Source organism: Pongo abelii, chromosome 1 (assembly GCF_028885655.2).
Source record: "Pongo abelii isolate AG06213 chromosome 1, NHGRI_mPonAbe1-v2.0_pri, whole genome shotgun sequence".
NCBI lineage: Eukaryota > Metazoa > Chordata > Mammalia > Primates > Hominidae > Pongo > Pongo abelii.
The window spans coordinates 167,957,558-167,981,640 of NC_071985.2; the positions used below are offsets into that span (position 1 = coordinate 167,957,558).

Sequence of the window (24,083 nt, forward strand, 5' to 3'; positions counted from 1 at the left end):
AAAAAACCAGTATTACAGGAAGATCCTATCATCATAATTTAACTTCTAGAAACACCACAGTGAGTTCCTGGCTCCCGTCACTTAGAACATCTCGCGCCGACTAACAGCAGTTCCAGCTAGAGCTCAGCCACCATCTGTGGCTGTCTTTCACAATCTCAGCCATAAAGGAAAAGCAATGTTTCAAACGTGCTGTTTGGTTTGGCTAGGCTCCTCTACACACAAGCTAAGTGCACGCATTTTTCATTTTCTGGGATCTGAGCTCCAGCAGAGTTTGAAACATGACATTCAAAGCACCATTTAACAGAAGACAAGAAAGAACGACATCCTCTAATACCTTAAAACTGATTTTTTTTTTTTTTTTTTTGTGAGACGGAGTCTTGCTCTGTCACCCAGGCTGGGGTGCAGTGGCACGATCTCGGCTCACTGTAAGCTCCATCTCCCAGGTTCACGCCATTCTCCTGCCTCAGCCTCCCGAGTAGCTGGGACTACAGGTGCCCGCCACCGCGCCCGGCTAATTTTTTTTTTTGTATTTTTAGTAGAGACGGGGTTTCACCGTGGTCTCAATCTCCTGACCTCGTGATCCGCCCGCCTCGGCCTCCCAAAGTGCTGGGATTGCAGGCATGAGCCACTGCGCCCGGCCAAAACTGATCTTAGTTATGAGATTTGGATTGGGACTCTGAGACAACCTAACAGAAAATATCCTGGAGGTGGGAGGGACTTTCCATGAGGTACTAAAATTCATTTCCTCTACAAAACTAACCCTAGAGTAATCACTAACAACAAATACCAATACACTGGCCTCACACCACCTAGAGTGAGGGAGTGAGGGACTGTGAGCAAAAAATTGAAGAGGGGCCACACACACACAAAACCAAACAACCAATGAGCAAGAAAAAATAATACTTTACTGCAATACTTTTAAACATGCCCCAAAAATCCATGATAAAAAAACTGCAGAAAGTTTAAATAACAATAGGACCTGATCCTACATATGCCTGACTTAGTCTTACTTCACCCTCATCCTGACCAGGCCAGATCTGGAATTTATTTGAAATTTTGGTATGTTGTTCATTTTATCACATTAAACTATTATTTATCTTGATTACTGAGTGTTTTTGGTGCCCCCTTAAACTTTTCATTGGCGGACAGTGCCTCAGCTTCACTCCCCTCACCCTGGCCAGGCTGTCAATATATATGAATCTGTGTAATACTAGAAAACCCTGTGTGTTAGCTCTACCATTACTCTCATTTACAAATGAGTAAACACAAAATATTGGCTACTCTGCCCAAAGTCACAGAGCTAGGGTGGTCAAATCAGGATCCAAATCCAGAGCCTACACTCTTAAATACAACTACACTATCTCTCTGAGCTTTGCATCACTAAGTCATTTGGCATAAATCAATACAGTTCTGGATTTTAAAAAATCCAGATATGTGGAAACAATCCAAATAAACTCTAAATAAAGATAATTTGGGGAAATTCAGTCATGAGTTGTTCACCGCTGAACAATATCCTGCAATATTTAGCCTAAGTGTGTTTTTTTCTTTTCTTTTTTTTTTGAGACAGGGTCTCATTCTGCCAACCAGGCTGGAGTGCAGTGGTGCAATCACAGCTCACTGTATCCTTGAACTCCTGGGTTCAAGCAATCCTCCCATCTCATCCGCCCTAGTAGCTGGGACTACCGGGGTACACCACCACAGCTGGCTAATTGTTTTTATTTTTGTAGACACATGGTCTTGCTACGTTGCCCAGGCTGGTCTCAGAAGTCCTGGCCTCAAGTGGTCCTCCCACTTCAGCCTGCCAAAGAGCTGGGATTACAGCCATGGGCCACTACACCTGGCCTAGGCTAAGTGTTATTTCCACCATGCTCCCAGCATTTTTGTCCTGCCATTAATTTTAAATAGCCATCTTATTTTTCAGCATAAGCCAAGGGAGAAAATCTCTGGCCTGACTCAAAGGACAGGACTACAGATTTGAGTAACCTGGAGTAGCTAGTAGGTTCTGAAACGGCCCTGGTATGTACCCTCAAATATGGTAGGTAGGCTTTTATGAGGCTGAGCTACAGTGTGCCCTGCAGGACAATGTTCAGAAATACTTTCCAAATAATGTGTTTATTTAGAAAGAGAATATGGAGAGCAGGCCAGGTGTGGTGGCTCATGCCTATAATCCCAGTACTTTGGGAGCCTGACAGGGGGAGGATCACCTGAGGCCAGGAGTTCAAGACCCACCTAGATAACATAACAGAGACCCTCATCTTTACAAAAACAAACAAAAAGAACATGCAGGGCCAGGCACAGTGGCTCACACCTGTAATCCCAGCACTTTGGGAGACCAAGGCGGGTGAATCACCTGAGGTCAGGAGTTCAAGACCAGACTTACCAACATGGTGAAACCTCGTCTCTACTAAAAATACAAAATTAGCTGGGCATGATGACACATGCTTGCAAGCCCAGCTATTGGGAGGAGGCTGAGGCAGGAGAATAGCTTGAACCTGGGAGGCGGAGTTGCAGTAAGCCGAGATCGCGCCATTGCACTCCAGCCTGGGCAACAAGAGCAAAACTCTGTCTCAAAAAAAAAAAAAAGAATATGCAGAGTAACCTACTAAAGCTACAGTGGTTCTACCACACTTAACCAGTTGTTAGTGGTGGTCATTGCAGTTTAAAAGGGTCATGGTGAAAGGCTGAAAAAGAATTAGAAACGACACGGGAAGAATGGTAGACAGAACTGGAGCTATTTTTCTTGGGGAAAAAAAGACAACTTAAGTCAGAGAAGTGCTGCCTAGCAACTATTTTCAATTATCTGAAGAGCTAGTGGATTTAATTTATGTGACAACAAAAGACTGAAGTTGGACAAATGGATGACAGTTTATGGATGACAGTTTCAAGGAGCTGGCTTTCATCTCAGTATAACAGGAAAAAAAATCTTCCAACAATTAGACCTGTCCAGCAATGAAAGAGCCTGTTTCCAGAGAAGGAGAGTTAGCTGTCAGCTGCTATAGAATGGATCCAGCACAGAATGGCCACTTGGAGAGAATGACTTAAAATCCCTTCCAATTCTAAGACATTAAGAAATGGAACAAATCATTAAAATTAACACATTCATTGTTATGCATAGTGTTTAGTCTCTAAGAACCCTAGAAAACCAAAACAGAACTGAGCTCCACGGAAAGGAGATCTTGCATTTTTTTCGCGCTCCAAGCTAGATCCTTGATCTTTTTTTTAAACTAAGCCACTAAAGTAATACAAGTAAAAAAAAAAAAAAAAAAAAAAAAAAAAAAGTCTATCTGCCTTTTGGAAAAACTAAATTACGTCCTGAGACAGTATTTATAGTTACCATTTAAGAAAACTGGGAAACTGTACTCATATATGCAATCAATATTTTATAGTTCTCTTGTAAACTACATTGGCTGTTCTACCACAGTTATGCAGAAGAAAAAATATAGAAGCAGCTGAGTGCAAAAAACAAAGCAGACCAGAAGTTGAATCAGATATATCAGCAGCCCAGCATATTAAAAGATCCTGAAAAAAAATCCATCCGATTAGACCTACAGGAAAACTTAGAAAACTGCCCCTCTTGATGATGACATAATTTGTTTCTTTTTTTTTTTTTTGGAGAGAGTCTTGCTCTGTCACCCAGGCTGGAGGTGCAGTGGTGTGATCTTGGCTCACTACAACTTCCACCTTTCAGGTTCAAGTGATTTTCCTGCCTCAGCCCCCTGAGTAGCTGAGACTACAGGCACAAGCCACCACACCTGGCTAATTTTTGTATTTTTAGTAGAGAAGGTTTCACCATGTTGGCCAGGCTGGTCTCAAACTCCTGACCTCAAGTGATCCACCCGCCTTGGCCTTCCAAAGTGCTGGGATTACAGGAGTGAGCCACTGCACCAGCCAAGATGACACAATTTTTAAAAAGCAAGTATGGCCAGCCCCAGTGGCTCACACATGTAATCCCAACACTGTGGGAGGCCAAAGTGGGAGAACTGCTTGAGTCCAGGAGTTCAAGACCAGCCTGGGCAACATAGTGAGACCCTGTCTTCAAAAGAACTTTAAAATCGGCAGTGTGGTGTTGAGCACCTGTAGTCCCGGCTACATGGGAAACTGAGGGGGGAGGATTGCTAGAGTCTGGGAGGTTGAAGCTGCGGTGAGCCTTGAAAACACCACTGTACTCCTCCAGCCTGGGAGATAAAGCAAGACTATTTCAAAAAAATTTTAAAAAGAAATTATGGATTCAAGGAGTCTTCCAAATGAGGAACACACATAACTTTAATGCAAATATTTTTGTTTGGACAAGACTGAACACAAGAGAAGTCCAAGGGAAAATAGAAGGACAGCACAACTAATAGGAGGTTTACAAACAGTGAGCAAGTGTAGCCTCTGCTGGATGGTACACACACACACACACACACACACACACACACAGCTTAAATCCCAATGGATTGTGCTAGTGCTTCCATTCAAAGCACCACATTCACTAAGGAAGATTATAAATGAAATCAAAGCATTAGGAGTCCAGAAAAGAAGGGAACAAACAATAGAAAAAAGCCTCCTACTTCCCAGGCATTTTACACAGAGGACCCCATCTGACCCTCAGGAATGAAGTTTAATTAACTTCCCCCAAAGTTTACAAAGCCAGTAAAAGGTGGAGCCAGAGTTATGCCTGCCTCTAAGCCCACCTATATTTTCTCTACAGCATATAGCCAACTCCCTGTGCCTACCACTTCTTGTGCCGAAGGCCACCAGATACCTCCACCTGAAACTTCTTACAGGCATGTTAAGCTCATTATCCTCTTCACGCCTGGACTGCCCTCCTTGTGTTAAATGGGACTACTTTCCTGGCACACTCATTCAAGTTCACCCCTTCAAAGGGCAGCACTTGGCTCTGCCCCGCCCGCCATTCTCCTACAGTCCTATCAGACAACTGCCATCACTACCCCCACTCCTCTCACTTCCCCTTTTATCCATTACTGTTACCCCAGACCGCATCTAAACTGTTGTGGCACCATTTTGGCTGTGCTCCAGTTTCCCACCACTACAATCCACTTCATACCCTGCTACGAGAAACAGCCACCAAAAGGAGTTTGAGGAACTCGATCTGGAATTACATGTAAGCCCCAACTCTACATATAATTCCTCCAACTCTAGATTTCAGTGAAGGTTCCTTTTTTTTTTTTTTTTTTCCCAGACATGGGATCTCCCTGCGTTGCCTAGACTGGAATGCAGTGGCTATTCACAGACAGAATCATCATGCACTACAGCCTTGAACTCCTGAGCACAAGTGATCCTCCTGCCTCAGCCTCCCAAGTAGCTGGGACAACAGGTGTGGTGTGTGTCATCTCACCCCACAAAGTCCCCTTAATTTTAATTGTCTACTCACAGACGTGATACCTACATCAAAAATACCCTGCTTTCACATGTTTCCACCTGCTACTCATCCTTCAAGGCTCGGTTCTAATGCCATCTTTCCCAAAGCCCTCTAACTCTTTTGTCCAGAGGTGTAACAAACAACTATTAAGCAAGGTATGTTAGACACTAGAGATTTTTTAAATGAACTTAATAAAAGTTCATAGAAGTAACTCTTCTCTCTACCGTTCTTAAAAAAGTGTTTTCATTCCTATTTTTATAGCACTCAATATAATTTGCTTTATAAAATAATTGAGTGTATTTTTATCTTGTAAATTGTTGAAGGTAGAGACCATTTCTTACTCTGATTAACAAAATGCTTTTGGAATAGACTGATTTTACAAGTGCTTAATAAGTTTAAAGTCTACCCATTTGTCTGCCAATACTGACAAGCCTCTTAACTGTTCTCCCTAGTTTCACTCTAGAACTTTCGACCCCAGTTTCCAAATAGCCTGAGTGATCTATTCAAAATGTGAGTCAGATGTCAGTCCCATGTTTAAAAACAATGGCTACACTGTGGGTTAGGCAATGGTGTTTTAGCTATGACACCAAAAGCACAAGCAACAAAAGAAAAAATAGATCATCTGGACTTCATCAAAATCAAAAACTTGTGCTTCCAAGGGAGCCATCAAGAGAGTGAAACAGGATAGGAGAAAATATTTGTAAATCATATATCTGATAAGTGACTTGTATCCAGAATATATAAAGAATTCAACAAGACAAATGAGCCAATTTTAAAATGGGCAAAGGATTTGAATGGAATTTCTCCAAAGAAGATATGCAAATGGTCAGTAAGCATATGAAAAGAAGTTCAGCATTATTAGTTCTCAAGAGAAATACAAATCAAAGCCACAATGAAATACCACTTTATACTCAATAGGGTAGCTAAAATGGAAAGAGAGAGAAAGGGAGCGAGGGAGGGGTGGTTAAAGCAAACTAAATATGACCTGAGAAGGACTCCATACTTCTGTATTTGAGTCTTTGTGAAACCGCCTTTGCAAAATTATAACTGAGGAAATTATGACAGTGAAAGAAATCAGACCTAACTGACTCCATCTTGCTTCTAACCTTTAAGCTGCCCTTGTTCATTGCTGGGTGTAGGCCAAACCAACTTTGGGAAGGAATTCAGTACATGGGTTTGACTCTGAAACAAAATTGATTAACAGCCCTTTCCTGAAAAGATCCCTTCTTGCCTGGGGACCAGTCTGCCTTTGCAGGACTAACAAATTAGCTACAAGATTAGAAATTACAGTTTAGGGGTCATGCAGCCTCTGGCTCCAAGAGTCCAAACCTCCCCAAATTGCTCCTGGGGATAACATCACTCTGTAAAATCTAAGATCAGTTCTTGAGATATTTTGCAGATCCTGCACTCACTGGATCAGCTGACACTACCCAGACCCATAATCTGGCTCAACAAGTTCTGCCATCCCACCCAAGAACAGAAGACAGCAAGAAAACCTCACTTTGACCCCCTATGATTCCATCTCCAACCTGACTAATTAGCACTCCCCCACTTCCCAAGCCCTACCCGCCAAATTGTCTTTAAAAACTCTGATCCTTGAATGCTCAGGGAGATTGATTTGAGTAATAATAAAACACCGGTCTCCCATACAGCCAGCTCTACGTGGATTACTCTTTCTCCATTGCAATTTCTGTCTTGATAAATCAGCTCTGTCTAGGCAGCAGGCAAGGTGAGCCCATCAGGAGATTACACTTGTGGACAAACTGCAACCTGGCTTAGGTAGATAAGACTAAAAACCTAATTTAGGAGTATGTGACTATAACAATAGCTGAGTCTTGGCCAATCCCAGTGGCCATACTTCAACCACTCATACACTGCTGAGTGTTCAAACTGTGTTCAAATAAGGCAAACGCCGAGCTATAACCAATCCAGCCATTCTGTATCTCACTTCTGATTTCTGTAGTCATTTCTCTTTTTTTGTCTATAAATCTTCTTCCACCATGTGGCTGTACTGGAGTCTCTGTGAATCTGCTGTGATTCTGAGGGCTGCCCGATTCGTGAATCATTCATTGCTCAATTAAACTTGGCTGAAGTTTTTCTTTTATCAGAAGGTAAAAGTTGACAATGATGAAAAGAAACTGGAACCTTCATTCATTGCTGGTGGGAAGATAAAATGATGCAGCTACTTTGGATAACAGTTTGGCACTTCCACAAACTATTAAATGTCAAGTTACCAAATGAACCTGTATTTCTATTCTTAGGTATATACCCAAGAGAAATGAACATTTACATCCATACAAAAACTTATATACAAATGTCCCATAGCAGGAAACAACCCAAGTGTCCATTAACGAATGAATGGATAAACAAAATGTGGTATACCCATTCAATAAATTACTTGGCAATACAGATAAACCCTGAAAACATGCTAAGCAGCCAGACACAAAAAGTCACATATATTAACATACGACTATCCAGAATAGGCAAATCCATACAAACAGAACTAGAGTAGTAATTGCCTGGGGCTGGGGCAAGGGGGAAATAGGGAGTGACTGCTAATGGGTATAGGGTTTCTTTCTGGAGAAATGAAAATGTTCTGAAATTAGATAGGGGTGATGGTTTTACAACTCTGTAAAATATAGGAAAACCTCTGATTTTTACACTTTTTTTTTTTTGTAGAGTTGGGGTTTCACCGTGTTAGCCAGGATGGTCTCAATCTCCTGACCTCATGATCTGCCCGCCTCGGCCTCCCAAAGTGTTGGGATTACAGGTGTGTGCCACTGCACCCGGCCCTGAGTTGTACACTTTTAAAGAATAAATTTTACTGTATGCAAATTTTACATTCAGTATGGCTGTTACGTATAAAAAATAAATAAAAGTAACAACCTAAAAACCATCCATGGATTCTCATCCGGTTACAATGAGGCCCAAACTCCTGGCCATGCCTCAAGGCCCTATACCTACCTTTCCAGCCTCCACTTCTACCATCTCCTCCCCACTTACAATGCTCAAGACACCAGCCTCCTCCCCCATCCTCTCCACTTACTGAGAGTTCACTCCTACATTAGGCTCTTTCCACATACTGTTTCCTCCGCCTCAAATCTTCTTGTTTAAGACACTTCTCACTCTATCGCCCAGCCTAGAGTGCGGTGGTGTGACCATAGCTCACTGCAGCCTCCACCTCCTGGGCACAAGTGATCCACCTCAGCTTCCCAGTAGCTGGGACTACAGGCCTGCACCACCACATCCAGCTAACTTTATTTTTATTTTCCATAGAGACGGGGCCTCACTCTGTTACCCAGGCTGGTCTCAAACTCCTAGCCTCAAGCAATCCTTCTGCCTCGGCCTCTCAAAGTGCTGGGAATACAGGTGTGAACCACTGTGCCCAGCCTGCTACCAAATCTTCACATGCCTGACTCCTACCCTTATTCAGAGCTCAGCTTAAGTATTACCTCCTCAAAGAGGCCCCTAACTTCACAATCTCAAGTAGTCTTCCCACTCTTCCTCACTGTACTATCTCATTTTCTTTAGAGTACTTCCAGAAGATATCAGGTACAAGGCATACGGTATATGAGGTGTCTTATTTTTCTGTCTCCTCTCCTCTCATTATAGCCTATTAAAACATCAGTTGAACTGAACCGTCATGAAAAAAATTTACTATTCAAATGGCAACAGACAATAACTGAAACTATGAAATAGAACATCTTACAAGAGATAATGAATAACAAATTAAAGGTATCAACAGGTATGAGAGAATTTTAGAGAAGAAAATGACCTGTAGCTACAACAGGTATGGAAAGGCTTCATGGAAGCAATGAGAGTAAAAATGGACTTCGAGAGATTAAAGAAGTGTGAAAGGCATTACACGCAAAAGGTACATGTGAACAAAGCACTCCTTGCTGCCTTGTCTATGACCCCCATGCTTTACCTGCATGCATGCACACCGCCATGCCTCCTGGGAATGTAATGTAGAACTCAGAGCTCAAACCCTAGACTGTCAGTACCTCAAGGACAGAGAACAAGTTTTACTTTTCTGCACGCCTCCCCATACCTAATGCTGGGACATGTGACAAATGGGACAAATGAATAATAAAATAACACCAAGTTCAGGCATTATTCCTGAACTCTTACCATTATGATGAAAAGCAATTTCCACCTCCTCACAACCAAATGGCTTCTATTTTTGACCTCCTTTGGTCCTTTTGATCATGGGAGGAGGAAGTTATTGCTTCCTTTTTTAGGTTTAAAAAAAAAAAATGTTTTAGGGACAGAACAACAACAACAAAAAGTGCATCCCTCTATCCTACCCTTAAAGGGCCTTCTGAGCCTCAGCATACTTGTTCCCTGCTATCCATGGTGCTATGGTCTGAACGTGCCCCCCAGATTCATATGCTGAAACTTAATAACCAATGTGATAGTATTAAGAGGTGGGGCCTTTAAGTGGTCATAAGGGCTCCTCCCCTGTAGTGTGGTGGCTCACGCCTGTAATTCCAGCATTTTGAGAAGCCGATGCAGGCAGATCACTTGAGGCCAGAAATTCAAGACCAGCCTGGGCAATATAGTGAGACCTTGTCTCTACCAAAAATTTAAAAATTAGCCAGGTGTGGTGGCATGCGCCTGTAGTCCCTGCTACTCTGGAGGCTGAGATAGGAGTACTGCTTGAGCCCAGGAGTTCCAGGCTGCAGTGAGCCAATATTGCATCACTCCACTCTAGGCTGGGCAACAGAGCAAGACCTCACCTCCAAAAAATAAAAAACAAAAAAAAACACAAAAACAATAAATTAAGTCTTGTGTCTTATAAAAGAGGCTTCACCACCTTGGGAGTCTGAGGCAGGAAAACTGCTTGAGTATAGGAGCTCAAAACCAGCCTGGCCAACAAAGTGAGACCCTGTCTCTAGTGGAAAATTTTTAAAATTAGAAAAAATAAAATCAAAGAAGCTTAATGTGGCCTTTAGCCCTTTTCCTCTTCCATCCTTTCTGCCATGTGAGAATACAAAGTTCAAGGTGCAACCTTGGAAGCAGTCAACAGGCCTTATTAGACACCAAACCTGCCAGCACCTTCATCTTGGAATTCCCAGCCTCCAGAACTGTGAGAAATACATTTCTGTTGTTTATAAATTACTCGATCTCAGGTATTTTGTTATAGCCACACAAACAGACTAAGACACACTGCCCCTACATGGCATTTATAAGACATGAGTATTTCACTAGTTTCTAGAGTACTCAGATGTCAGCAAGACATAATGGGAAGAAGTTTAATCCTAGCTATGGAGCCCCAGGTTTGAATGCTAGTTTCTCTTTAACTAGCTGTTTGACTTAGGACAAGTTACTCAACCTTTCTGAGGCCACATATTTGTCACTCAACTTTTTTTTTTTTTTTTTTTTTTTTTGAGACATAGTCTCGGCTCTGTTGCCCAGGCTGGAATGCAGTGGCACGATCTTGGCTCGCTGCAACCTCCGCCTCCCGGGTTCAAGCGATTCTTGTACCTCAGCCTCTCGAGTAGCTGGTACTACAGGCGCACACCACCATGCCCAGCTAATTTTTGTATTTTTAGTAGAGATGGGGTTTCACCATATTGGCCAGGCTGGTCTCGAATTCCTGACCTTGTGATCCACCTGCCTGGGCCTCCCAAAGTGCTGGGATTACAGGAGTGAGCCACCACGCCTGGCCAACTTTTTTTTTTTCTTTTTGAGACAGGGTTTCGCTCTGTTGCCCAGACTGGGGTGCAGTGGCTCAAACACAGCTCACTGTAGCCTCACTATAGACTCACTGTAGCCTCCTGGGCTCAGGCAATCCTCCCACCTCAGTCTCCCAAGTAGCTGGGATTACAGGCATGCGCCACTACTCTGGCTAACTCTGTTTATTTTTTGTAGAGACAGGGTCTTGCCATGTTGCCCAGGCTGGTCTCTAACTCCTGGGCTCAAATGATCCATCTGCCTTGGCCACCCAAAGTGCTGGGTTACAGGCGTGAGCCACTGCACCTGACCAAGTTAGTTACTCAACCTTTCTGAGGCCATTTATTTATTTGTAAAGCAAATGATATAACAAAAACTGCTCTGGAGATCTGTGTGGGAATTAGAGATAATATGCATTCATTAGTCAGTCCAGGGCCTGGCAGTTGCTTTGCCCCCTGCAAATGTTGGTTATGACCAAGTCACAAGAATCATAAAATGCCAGGGTCACAGGTTACTGCTGCCCAGACAGAAGGTGCTGAAGATCAGAAAATAGTTGACTTCTAGCTTCTTGGAAGCTAGATGATAAACAAGAATGACTCTGCATTATTTCAGTATTATCTGTCTGGCTAAGTAAGGGATGCTTGCTCCTGGATCTGTTGTTTAACTAGTACAAAAACTCTCAGAACTTAGAGGTGAGACTGTTAAAATATAACATCAGCCATTTAAATTCAACTACATGAAGCTGTACAAACAAGACCTTTTGTACTATGTCTTAAAGGCCAACCTGAGAGCTTAAACATCAAGTGGAGGGGGTAAAATACACAGAGTAATCCAAAAGCCTCTATTATCTACTCATGGTTTTTTAAAAAAATCTAGTTTGGGCCGGGTGCAGTGGCTCACACCTGTAATCCCAGCACTTTGGGAGGCCGAGGCAGGTGGATCATCTGAGGTCAGGAGTTCAAGACCGGCCTGGCAAACATGGTGAAACCCCATCTCTACTAAAAATGCAAAAAAAAACTTAGCAGGTCATGGTGGCAGGAGCCTGTAGTCCCAGCTACTTGGGAGGCTGAGGCACAAGAATCGCTTGAACCCAGGAGGCAGAGGTTGCAGTGAGCCAAGATCACACTACTGCACTTCAGCCTGGACAACAGAGTGAGGCTCCGCCTCAAAGAAAAAAAAAAAGTCTAGTTTGCTAAAGGAAAATACATGGTTGAGATATCTGATCCATTGTCCATTGTGAAAGTACATCATCTAAAAAACTTACAAAATTTCCAAGTCCTTAAACCTTCTCACAATATGCACCAATACAGATTGTTAAAGAGCAGACTAGCATAATATAATACCATTTAACAATTTACTTGGTAGATTTTGAAGGGAACAGGTAATTCAACATGCTTTTCAGAATGGATGAATTTATAGTTAACAGTTTGAAGCCCAATTTACTAATTTTAAGATTGTTTGCCATCCTTCAGTTCCAGAAGTTAAAAGCCGAAGTTTAAATGATATACTACAATGCCACTATGTTTATGTATATCTTAAAGGCAAGCACAGCAATGAGGGCTGGAAAGGTGATATGGGGCAGGCATGATAACCCTTTCCTTTGACAATATCATTAGAGATGGATGCAGACTAAAATGATAATAGAAAAGGCAAGGCCAAGCCATAAAAGCAAGGACCTCTTGTGGACCATAAACAAACTTTACAAGAGGAGTTTCAGGTATGCTGTCACAATGACCACGCCATCTTTTTGTAGCTGTGCTCATTTGTCAAAGCTCAGCTCAGGAATCGCCTCCTCTAAAAAGCCTTCCCAAATCTCACCTCCTCCTAAATGCTGGGTTAGCTGCCTCTTCTGTAAGCATGCACATCTTGTAGCCTCAATTAATTTTTTTTTTCTTGGAGACAGGGTCTTGTTCTGTTGCCCAGGCTGGAGTGCAGTGGCATGATCACAGATCACTTCAACCTCAACCTCTTGGGCTCAAGTGATCCTCCCACCTCAACCTCCTGAGTAGCTGAGACTACAGGTGTGCACAACCACACCCAGCTAATTTTCTTACATTATTTTTAGTAAAGATGAGGTCTGGCTATGTTATCCAAGCTGGTCTTGGACACTTGGTCTCTAGCAATCCTCCAGCCTCAGCCTCCCAAAGTGCTGGGATTACAAACATGAACCACCACACCCAGCCCAAATGTGTTATTTTCTTCTTGTTTGCTTGCCTGTCTGACTGCCTGCCTCCACCAAAAACAGCAGCTCCTTCAGGAACAGACCTTGTTTCACCTCTTTGCATCCCACAAGCCAAGATTGCCTGGCACTCAAACATTTGTTGAAAGACACATTTACCAGGACATTCAGTGCAGCACGCTCTGTATATCGAATGACTATAAATAACCTAAATTCCAATCAACAGGAGACTGATTAAATTGTGGTCCCAGGACTCCCGTGGGTCCATGAGACCTTTTCAGGGGTCCATGAGTTCCCCTTTAATTACATGTGTATAAAGCCAGATGTTCTTCAAATACTTTAACCAAAACAACATAGCACCAAAGACTGAATGAAGAACCAGATATGAGAATAAAGTTTTCTTCTATTAGGCCAGAAAGATTTGCAAATGTGCAAAAATAACAGTACTTTTCTCATTAGATTTCATTTTGGAAAACAGTTAATTTTCACAGAAATCTGTTAACATACAGTGGATTATTGTTATTTTTGATGAATTAATATTTTTAAATTTTCTCAATTTTCTTTGTTTTTGAGACACAGTCTCGCCCTGTCGTCCAGGCTGGAGTGCAGTGGTGCGATCTTGGCTCACTGCAACCTCCGCCTCCTGGGTTCAAGCAATTCTCAAGCAAATCTCAGCCTCCAGACTAGCTGAGATTACAGGCATGTGCCACCACACCCGGCTAATTTTTGTATTTTTAGTAGAGACAGGGTTTCACCATGTTGGTCAGGCTGGTCTCAAACTGCTGACCTCATGATCCACCCACCTCAGCCTCCCAAAGTGCTGGGATTACAGGCATGAGCCACTGCGCCCGGCAAATTTTCTCAATTTTAATTTCAAATCCATTTAACATCTATATATGTAACCCACATAAACAAAGCTTCTTTGGTTCTCAATTTTCAAATGTGTTAAAAAGGACCTGAGGCCAAAATGTAAGAGAAAAGCTAAATAAACTATGATATATCTGTACAATAAAAGATAATGCAGATATCTTTTTAAAAGAATAAAGTAAACTGATACATGCTGATGGAAACCACTATCTAAGCTTTACTGCTAAGTTTTTCTTAAGTGCAATACAAAGAACAAATATGTACATTAAAAAAAAAGGTACTGCTATACACACATAAATGCTATAGATACATGACAAAATCTTTGGATACACATCCAAAAAAAGTTAAAAGCAGATGCCCCTGTGGAGAGAAACTGGGGAACCAAGAGTCAGGGATAGGCATGAAACTTTCCACTCTATTCCTACTGTATTACTTGAAAATTTTACCATCTGCATGTACCTGTATTACCTTTTCAAAATTAAAAATGGAATAACAAATTATATTTGAATATTGGAATTGTACATGAGTATTTAACTCACATTAAAAAACGGTATTTAACAGAATTGGAAAATATTAGATGATACATTGTTAAAGCAAGCAATTTTCAAAACAGTAATACTATAATACAATGCAATAATAATGTAACTCAAAATGTGTGTGTGTGTGTGTGTGTTCCTGAAAAAGTCTAGAAGGATACACTGTATATAAAAGTATTAGCACTGTGGATGGTGGCTCATGCCTGTAATCCCAGCACTTTGGGAAGCCAAGGCGGGCAGATCACTTGAGGTCAGGAGTTCGAGACCAGCCTGGCCAATATGGTGAAACCCCGTCTCTATTAAAATACAAAAAATTAAGCCAGGCATGGTGGCAAGTGCCTGTAATCCCAGCTACTTGGGAGGCTGAGGCAGGAGAATCACTTGAACCCAGGAGGTGGAGGTTGCAGTGAGCCAAGAGCCGAGAACACGCCACTGCACTCTGGCCTAGGCGACAGAGCAAGACTCCATCTAAAACAAACAAACAAAAAAAGTATTAGCAATAACTTTTCCTTCCAGTTGGTAAATTACAAGTGATTGTTTTCATCTTTCTAAACTTTTGCTAACTTATACATATTATTTCTATAATCAGGAAATCAGTTTATATATGTATGCTACATATATCCATACCTAAATAAAATGTTTTTCATTTTATTTTTTTATTTACTTTTTGAGACAGAGTCTTGCTCTGCTGCCCAGGCTGGAGTACAGTGGCGCAATCTCAGCTCACTGCAACCACTGGATTCAAGAGATTGTCCTGCCTCAGCCTCTCAAGTAGCTGGGACTACAGGCACATGCCACCAAGCCCAGCTAATGTTTGTATTTTTAGTAGAGACAGAGTTTTGCCATGTTGGCCAGGCTGGTCTCGAACTCCTGGCCTAAATGAAACATTTATTAAGCCAAAAAGTACACAAATAAAGTAGCACCTATAAACTACCAAGAACTTGAGTGAATATTTGTAAGTTACGTTTAAAACTCTCCCTATGTCGGCCGGGTGTGGTGGCTAACACCTGTAATCCCAGCACTTTGGGAGGCCGAGGCAAGTGGATCACCTAGGTCAGGAGTTCAAGACCAGCCTGGCCAACATGGTGAAATCCCATCTCTACTAAAAATACAAAAATTAGCTGGGCATGGTGATGGGCGCCTGTAATCCCAGCTACTTGGGAGGCTGAGTCAGGTGAATTGCTTGAACCCGGGAGGCGGAGGTTGCAGTGAGCCAAAATCACGCCACTGCACTCCAGCCTGGGTGACAAGAGCAAGACTATGTCTTAAAAAAAAAAAAAAAAAAAAAAATTCTCCCTATGATTTAAGTTCTATTTTGGCCACTAGTTTTATTCCTAGAAACCTATCCCAAAGAAAGTATATCTGTCCAGTGATTTGTACACAATGACATTTGTAAGAGCATTCTTTATTTGTTTGTTTAAATGTTTATTTTATGTATAAAGAACTATCGTGGTTTTTTATTGGGTAGATGCCTTGGATAATCCTTTGAAAGAGGATCATTTAGTCCAACTTAATAAAACTGATGTTGTTCGCGTACTGACGGAAACACTGGCAGCACGTATTGAGGCCATATTTCTGGATCAGACAGTGCCGGTTTGAACAGACGCGACAAGAGCGAGAACCCTGGTGGAATTTTCAGCAGTGGCTCCAGTACAGCTGCTGGTGACCCATCTTGCTGACAGGAGTGCAACAAGGTAAAAGGAAGGAGCTAGCCCACGCATGTGCTCTTCCAAGGGCATTCTTAATCAGCAAAGTATGCAAATAACCCAAATGTTCCACAAAAGATTGGTTAGACACATTCTAGTTCATTCAACCCTATAGCACATTCACCCAGGCAGGCGCTCAGGGCAAAATCCTAGGATTCATTGTAGACTTCTTTCTCTCCATCACCTCTCACAACCAATTCATTATGTCCAGTCAGCTCTGCCTTCATACATATCTCAAATCCCTTTATTTCTCTCCTCCTCTGCCACCAACAAGTTCAAACCACAGGCCACTCTCCTCATCCATACTGGTCTCCCTCTTGCTCACCTAAGTCACCTCTCCACACAGCAGGCAAAAGATCAACTTTTAGAAAGTAAATCTTTTCATGTCATTGTCCTATGTAAAACCCTTCCTTGGCTTTCCAGTGCCCTTGGAATAAAATCCAATCCTTAACAGGATCCCCCAGGCTCTACCTGATCTGGCACCTGCTCGTCTCTCTGACCTGACCTACTTCCACATCCCTTCTATATGCTAGGCTCCAAACATACTGTCACTTCTTTCTGTTCCTCAGACACGCTATGCTAATTCCCACCTTAGGGCCTTTGCACTTGCTGTTCCTTCTTCCTGGAACACCCTGTTCCTAATCATCACAAGCTCATTGTCTATGGTATGAATAAGGACATTCACCTCCTGGAGAGGCCTTCCCTAATCACACAACCTAAGACAGTCACTTTAATTTATTTGCTTAAATTACCCTTAAGGAATTAAGGGTGACTTTTACTTGCTGCTTTCATTTCTTCTACTGTTTTACATTTTCTAAATTTTGTACAAGGCATGACTTTGATCAGAAAAAGCTACTTCTAAAAAATGATCCTGGCCAGGTATGGTGGCTCACACCTGTAATCTCAGCATTTGGGGAGGCCGAGGCGGGCACATTGCCTGAACTAAGGGGTTCAAGACCAGCCTGGGCAACACGTAGAAACCCTATCTCTACAAAAAAATACGAAATTATCCAGGCATGGTGGCGCATGCCTGTAGCCCCAGCTACTTAAGGGGCTGAGGTAAGACAATCACTTGAGCCCGGGAAGTCAAGGCCACAGTGAGCCGTGTTCATGCCACTGCACTCTAGCCTAGGTCACAAAGTGAAACTATGTCTCAAAAAGAAGAAGAAGAAAAAATCCCACTGGAAGAATGTGCAAAGATTCAGATGTACATGTGGCTAAGGCAGGCTTACTGTCATGGAATGCCTTACTCAAGTCACAAATAGTGTTCTTCAAATATCTGTAAAAAATCCTCAAAGAAACCAAAAAAGCAATAACATTAAGTGGATATGGAATGGACCTTTGGACTGGAGAGGTCTCAAAACCAGTCAGACCCTTGCTTGACCTGTGCTACATCTTGAGCCTCACCAAGCTAGTGGGGGAAATGGAATAGAACATACTCTAGAAACCCTGTAATAAGCCAAGACTCTGTATGATCTATAAAAAGGATAACTATTGAAACCTGTTTTAGATACGTTGTTGAACTCTGGCTCCCAAGTCTCTCTAATACAATGTTTCTATCTTCCAGTTCTCAGAAGTTTTCCCTCTTACATAAGACACACATTTATACTTAATGAGCACCAAAAAAAACCCTGAGCCCTCTGAACTAGGCCATCTTTTCAAAAAGAGGCTGGGCCCATAGACTAACTTGAAATGCTAGTCCCATCAGCAAAACTCCAGCAAGAGCTGCAGTTAATATTGAGAGCAGAGGCCAGGTGCGGTGGCTCACGCCTGTAATCCCAGCACTTTGGGAGGCCGAGGCGGGCAGATCACGAGGTCAGGAGTTCAAGACCAGCCTGGCCAATATGGCGAAACCCCATCTCCACTAAAAATACAAAAATAGCCACGCGTGGTGGTGTGTGCCTGTAGTCCCAGCTACTCTGGAGGCTGAGGCAGAAGAATCGCTTGAACCTGGGAGGCAGAGGTTGCAGTGAGCCGAGATTGTGCCACTGCACTCCAGCCTGGGTGACACAGTGAGACTCCGGTCTCAAAAAAAAAAACAAACAAACAAACAAAAAAATATATATATATATATACATACAGAGAGAGAGAGAGCAAGCGCAGAAACAGGTTTGTTCCTTAACATCTTTTATCTCAATTAAGTCCAAGATGCTTCCAAATGGAGATGTGCCAGTTTTCCTGCACTTGAGATGGTAGATCCAGTATAATGTGGTTTTAAAAAATACCACTATTTCTCCAACCTTTAAAACAGGATTTGCATATCCTTTAGATATGACCCAATAAAAGAATCTATCATTAAATATCAGAATTTGATCAGAGTTTGTAATAGGACTCACTCAATAGAGTGCCAGTCCCTGTGTGTGTGTGTGTACTCACACATACGTGTGCATACCCATACACACACAGAGAAAAGCTAATATTCCTTATAACAGAGGTGAAGACCCAACTCCTGGCAATCTAACAGAACTCTCCCTTCTATTTACTCTTGCAGTGTGCTAAAGAAAATCTGAGCCAGAGATACGGGGGTGACTCTTCAAATGAGGTATCTGATAAGCCTCAGCCTGTACCACTCTAGGCAGTATAGGAAGGGCCAATGGGTGACAGCTACCATGAAGCTAATCTCAGATCCATATTAAGTATAAACTTTTACCATAAATCAGAGTTAATTAAACAAAATGGACTCTATGCTATAGGTTGCTTGACTTCTGGACTAAGATGTACTGTCTAGAATTTGTGACCCAGGCCTTTAACACAGACTCGGTAAGCTCCTTTTATACATTAGGTACTTCGCCTGATCCCTGTCCTCCAAGTTTCAGAGTGGAAATTGTACAATGGTACAGGCAGAAAGAACAAAAGGCCCAAGAATGGGCCAGGTGCAGTGGCTCACACCTGTAATCCCAACATTTTGGGAGACTGAGCCAAGAGTTTGAGACCAGCCTGGGCATTAAAGCAAAACCCCATATCTATAAATAATAATAAAATAAAAGAGGCACAAGATTATCTTAAACAATGCTATTGCCCCCAGCACCTAGAACATTGAGGCACAGCAGCCACTCAGCAGACATCTTACTGGGTGTGAGACAGGCATTTTTTTTTTACACTGCATGATATGTGACTGCAACATTAGAATCAATAAGACATGTGCAGAGGAGGCCAGGTGCGGTGGCTCACATTTGTAATCCCAGCACTTTGGAAGCCAAGACAGGTGGATCATCCAAGGTCCCGAGTTCGTGACCAGCCTGACCTCGAACCTTCGTAGAGATGGTGAAACCCTATCTCTACGAAAAATACAAAAATTAGCCGGGCATGGTGGCAGATGCCTGTAATCCCAGCTACTTGGGAGGCTGAAGCAAGAGAATCGCTTGAACCCGGGAGGCTGAGGTTGCAGCGAGCCGAGATGGCGCCACTGCACTCCGACCTGGGTGACAGAACGAGACTCGTCTCAAAAAAAACAAGTTATGTGCAGAGGAAAGAGATGAATTCTGCCAGAGCAGGTGAGGGAAGACTTCCAAGAAGCAATGACATCAGAATGGCCCTTTCCTGAAAGAGCAGCTTTTCACCAGGCTGCAGGAGGAGGAAAGCCATGTAGACAAGAGTGTGCCCAAATCTCGGCTGGAGCAGATGGCCGGAGCTACTTTCCAATTCAAATTCCTACACGGTTCTATTTCCTGGGTTTTTGTTGTGCTTCATCGTCTCCTTCAAACCTTCCATTATGAAGGGTACATACAGAAGGGTGTTTGTGCTTCCCACCAGGAAATCAGCTAAAAGCAAACAGCAGGTAACAGACAGAAAAATAAATACCGTGGAATGGAATGTTTTATTTACCAGGCAGTAAGCCTATAAGATTCTCAGACCTTCTGAGAGGGAAAAATAATCCGATAACCCGAAAGTTCACTAGAAACAAGCCACTTTCAAAACATATTGCTGTCCCTTATTTTTCTTCTTTCTTTGATAAAGTTTTTTTTTTTTTAATTGGCTCATGCAAAAAGCTGCTTGATTCCCAACAGAAAAAAGAAAATCTAAACATTTCATAGTCACTTCTCACTCCAAGGAGGATCACTGGGGAGGAAATGAAGGCATTTGAAAGAGGATGAAAACTAAAATTTAGAACACAGGAAAGTTGAAATAAAAAAAAAAGAGAGAGAACAAGGGAAAAGAGCAAATGGAAAATTTTCAAAGCCCCTAAGAAAGTGCAGAAATAAGCTACTTCCCATCACACTCTCTTTAAAAATGGTAAGGACTATGAGTCCAGTCCCAGGATGGACAGTGTGAAGCCCTTCATTCCAAAAGGAAACAAGTCACCAAGTAAGGTACAGAGAATTATGGAATGGGCTCATCTCTTCTCACTGTCTTCCTTCACTGACTTCATGCCCCTACCATGAAGAAGCCCAACCTAAACACAAAACCCTTAGGATGAGAGCCAGCCTTCCCTCTCAGGCCGCTCTCCCCTCAAAGCGCAGCATTCCAAGAATAAAATGCATTTGAATGTATTAAAATCAAAATAGGCGCACTTGAGGTAACAATACCCACACCAGAAAACTCAAGTGCAATCTGGTACACATAATTCTTCCTTTTGAGACATGGGGGTGGGGGAAGAGTTTCCTGTAAAAGTCCGCTTTTTCAACCTGCTTAAGAGATAAGCAATAAAACTCTGGAGATACTTCTTAATTCCTTGCTTTTAAGCTTTCCTTTTATTTTCTGGTACTGTCCTCCACCTTCCTTTTCAAATCACTCTGTGCTTCTGAAATGCAGCTCTCCAGATAATTAGTCCATGATGGGCAATAACCAGCCCGGACACCCTTGAGAAGTACAGCGGACAGTAAAGGACCCCTGCTGGGAAGAACAACTTTTCATAAAGGAGTTGCTAATTACCAGCATCTCCATCCCAGAAGGGTTAAGAGCCTCGCAGCAGCACAACCGCTACCACTCGCCTTTTAACGCCAATTCTTTTGGAACTGGTGTGCACGTGGAGTGGGAAGAGAGGGGGAAAGGGACGCACTCAACCCCGTCAGACTAAGAAATCAGGCGATCTATATATCCCCAAGTTCACCACGCCAGCCAAAGGAGGCATCTCATGCCAAGGGAGGCAGCTCATGCCAAGGGAGGCAGCTCAAGAAGCCATTTCCAGGAAAGCTGTATTCAAAATGTAATTTATCAGAACGAGTCTCCTCCGAGTCTCCTGACGGCCAGGCCCTGCGGCTTCGGGAGGAGGGGGAGTTGCTGGGGAGAGTTTACCTTAGAAGGCGACAGCGAACAGACAGGCCTTTCAAAGCCACCCAGGGCTCTGCCCCGAGGCCCGAGGCTGCGTGGAGGGGCTGGAGAGAGGCGAGGCTGCGAGCCCCCCGGCACCACAGGTTCCCCGGCGCGCGGCCCCGCCCGACTGCCACAGGTGGGCGGCGCTCCGCCTCTGGGCTCCCGCGGGAGGGGGCGCGCGGCTCTCTAGGGACTCGGGGGAGGGGGTCAGAGCTAAGGGGTACGGGGGCGGCTCCGTCTTAAGGAGGGCAGCGTGAGACGGAAGCTCCGGGTTTTCCCTGCCTAGTTCTCGTTCCCTCGGCCGGGTGGCTCCGGCTTTTCCTCGCGGCAGGAGGAGCGGTGGAGAGAGGAGCCGTGGGCACCTCCCACCGGCTGCCCCTGGAGCCTCGGCCTCCTCCCCGGGCGCGGTTAAGCCGCGCGGCCGCCAGCTGCATGCGCCCCGGCACGTACAAGCCTGCACGACCACACGCGGGCGGGGGAAGGGCGCCGCGATCCGGGAGCCCCGGTCCCTCCAGGGCCTCACCCCAGCCCAACGCGGCTCGCCCCCGGCCCTCGTCCCCGCAGCCCCTCACCGGTGTTGGCCTTGATGTTCTCCCGCAAGAAGTGGCCGCTGGAGAGATGCTGGAGGCCAAAGTTCTGGGCGATCCTCTGGCACACGGTGCCCTTGCCCGAGCCGGGCGGCCCGAGGATGACCGCGCGCAGGAGTTTGGAAGCCATTGCCTTCGCGAGGAGGGGGGCGGTCAAACGCGCTGCCCCGACCGCGGCCCCGGAGGGAGCCCCGGAAACTTTGTTTCTCGGCCCCCTACCTCTGGCACCCTCCGCTCTCACTGGGACTCGCCGGCCGCCCCTACAGGGGGAAGGAGAGACTTTTAAGACAACCCCTCCCCTCAGCCCAGCGCCGGGACCGAGTCGCAGGCGGAGTGAGCGCCACGCTACACCTCCCCGCCCTCCTCCACCTCCTCGCCCTCCTCCACCTCCTCGCCCTCCTCCACCTCCTCGCCCTCCTCCACCTCCTCGCCCTCCTCCACCTCCTCGCCCTCCTCCACCTCCTCGCCCTCCTCCACCTCCTCGCCCCCACGCAGAGCTGCTGGAGCGCGCCGTGCCCCGCCCTGCCGTCTCGGCCTCCAGGGGTCAGAGGTCGGCCCGGCCAGTCCCACCTTCATCCTTTCCTCCAGCTCGCTCCCCACGCCGCGTCCGCGAAGGGGGCCGGGCGGCCGGGCATCCCCAAGCCAGTCTCCGCCAAGCCGGGGAAGCTGGCACAAGGGGGGTGACTCAAAGCCAGCCCCCGCCGCCCCACGCACCGGGCGGCCTAGGGGCTGAGCCCCTGCCCGGTCCTCGCACGTGGGCAACGTGTGGTCTGCGTCTCGCCCCCTTCCCGGCGGCTGTCACATCCCCCGGAGTCTCAGCTGCCGCCGCTGCCCGCCGCCCGCGCGCGCTCGGAGGGGCCCACCTCCACCCGGGGTTGGCGGATGCGCTCCCCGGCCGTGGGGCGCGCGACGAGCCCGAGCCCCGCGCCTCGCCACCAAAGCAATCAAATAAACACACACCTTGGCTGGAGGCAGCACTCCGAGAGGCTTCCAGCCCGGATCCTGCAGGGCGGCACCGCCTCCGCCCGCCCAGTCGCGGAGCCCCGGCCGGCCGCGCGGGACTCGCGCCTTACGTAAGCCCGGGAGACCGGCTCCGCGCGAGCCGCTGGCCGCCGCCCCCTCCCCTCCCCTCCCCTCCACTCCCACCCAGCCTGCCTGGCCCACGTGCTCCCTGCGACCCAGCGAGGGCTGCGGGGGCGAAGCAAGGTGCAGACCACGCGAGGTAGAGAAACCCCTTTTTTTCCTTCGCGGTCGCCTGGGGACCGCGGTCTACTGCAAGGGAAGGGAAAAATACAACTTGTTGAGCGCCTACTGTGCGCCAAGTTCGCGGCTGGGTGATTTCGTTGTGTTTACAGCCGAGGAATGGAGTGTGACCATTCATTCATTGATTCAATCAGCAAATGTTTATTGAGTGCCTACTGTGTGCCAGAAACTATTCTAGCCGTGAACAACAGATCGAATCCTGCTTTCAAGAAATTGCGTCCTAGCGAGAGGCTGGAACCCAAGACTGACTCCAAAGTCTAGGCGCCTTGGGGAACAGGGAAGAAGGGGATGTCCCTCACCTGTGTTCAGGGCCTTCTTGGTAAATGATTCCAGGACTTCCATGCGCGTTATGTTGGTGCTGCACCTATAACTCACCAAGTCCAAATGGAGTCTGTCTTCCCCCACTCCACCCTCCCCTGCATATCCCAATCCACATTCTGTTAGATCTGTGCGCACCTTACACACAGCCTTTAATTTCCCACCCCAACTAGTGGGATAACTGCCCATAAGACTCCAGTTTCTGTGCCATTCCATTTTCCATGCAGTTGCCAGGAATATTGATAAAGTGAAAATCAATTTCTATTATTTCCTGGCCTCTGATATTGTCTTCCCTTCAGGATAAAGTGAAAAATACTCAGCAGGGGCGCAGAGATG

At 45.1% G+C, this 24,083-nt stretch overlaps 1 protein-coding gene and 1 pseudogene across 10 annotated transcripts in view; both read right to left on the reverse strand.

Moving 5' to 3' along the window:
* AK4 (adenylate kinase 4) overlaps window positions 1-23,237 on the reverse strand; it is an 81,436-nt gene extending 58,199 nt beyond the window's left edge. Inside the window, exons 1-2 of one of the 10 annotated variants that reach the window (XM_054541845.2) lie at window positions 23,127-23,237; window positions 22,152-22,426 (exon numbers count right to left, since the gene is read on the reverse strand). In XM_054541845.2, coding sequence (XP_054397820.1) covers window positions 22,152-22,296 — 145 coding nt within the window. In that variant the 5' untranslated portion in view covers window positions 22,297-22,426; window positions 23,127-23,237. 10 annotated transcript variants of the gene reach the window in all.
* On the reverse strand, window positions 3,586-18,357 carry LOC129050715 (small ribosomal subunit protein uS14-like; annotated as a pseudogene).
* Window positions 23,238-24,083: the final 846 nt, after the last annotated feature.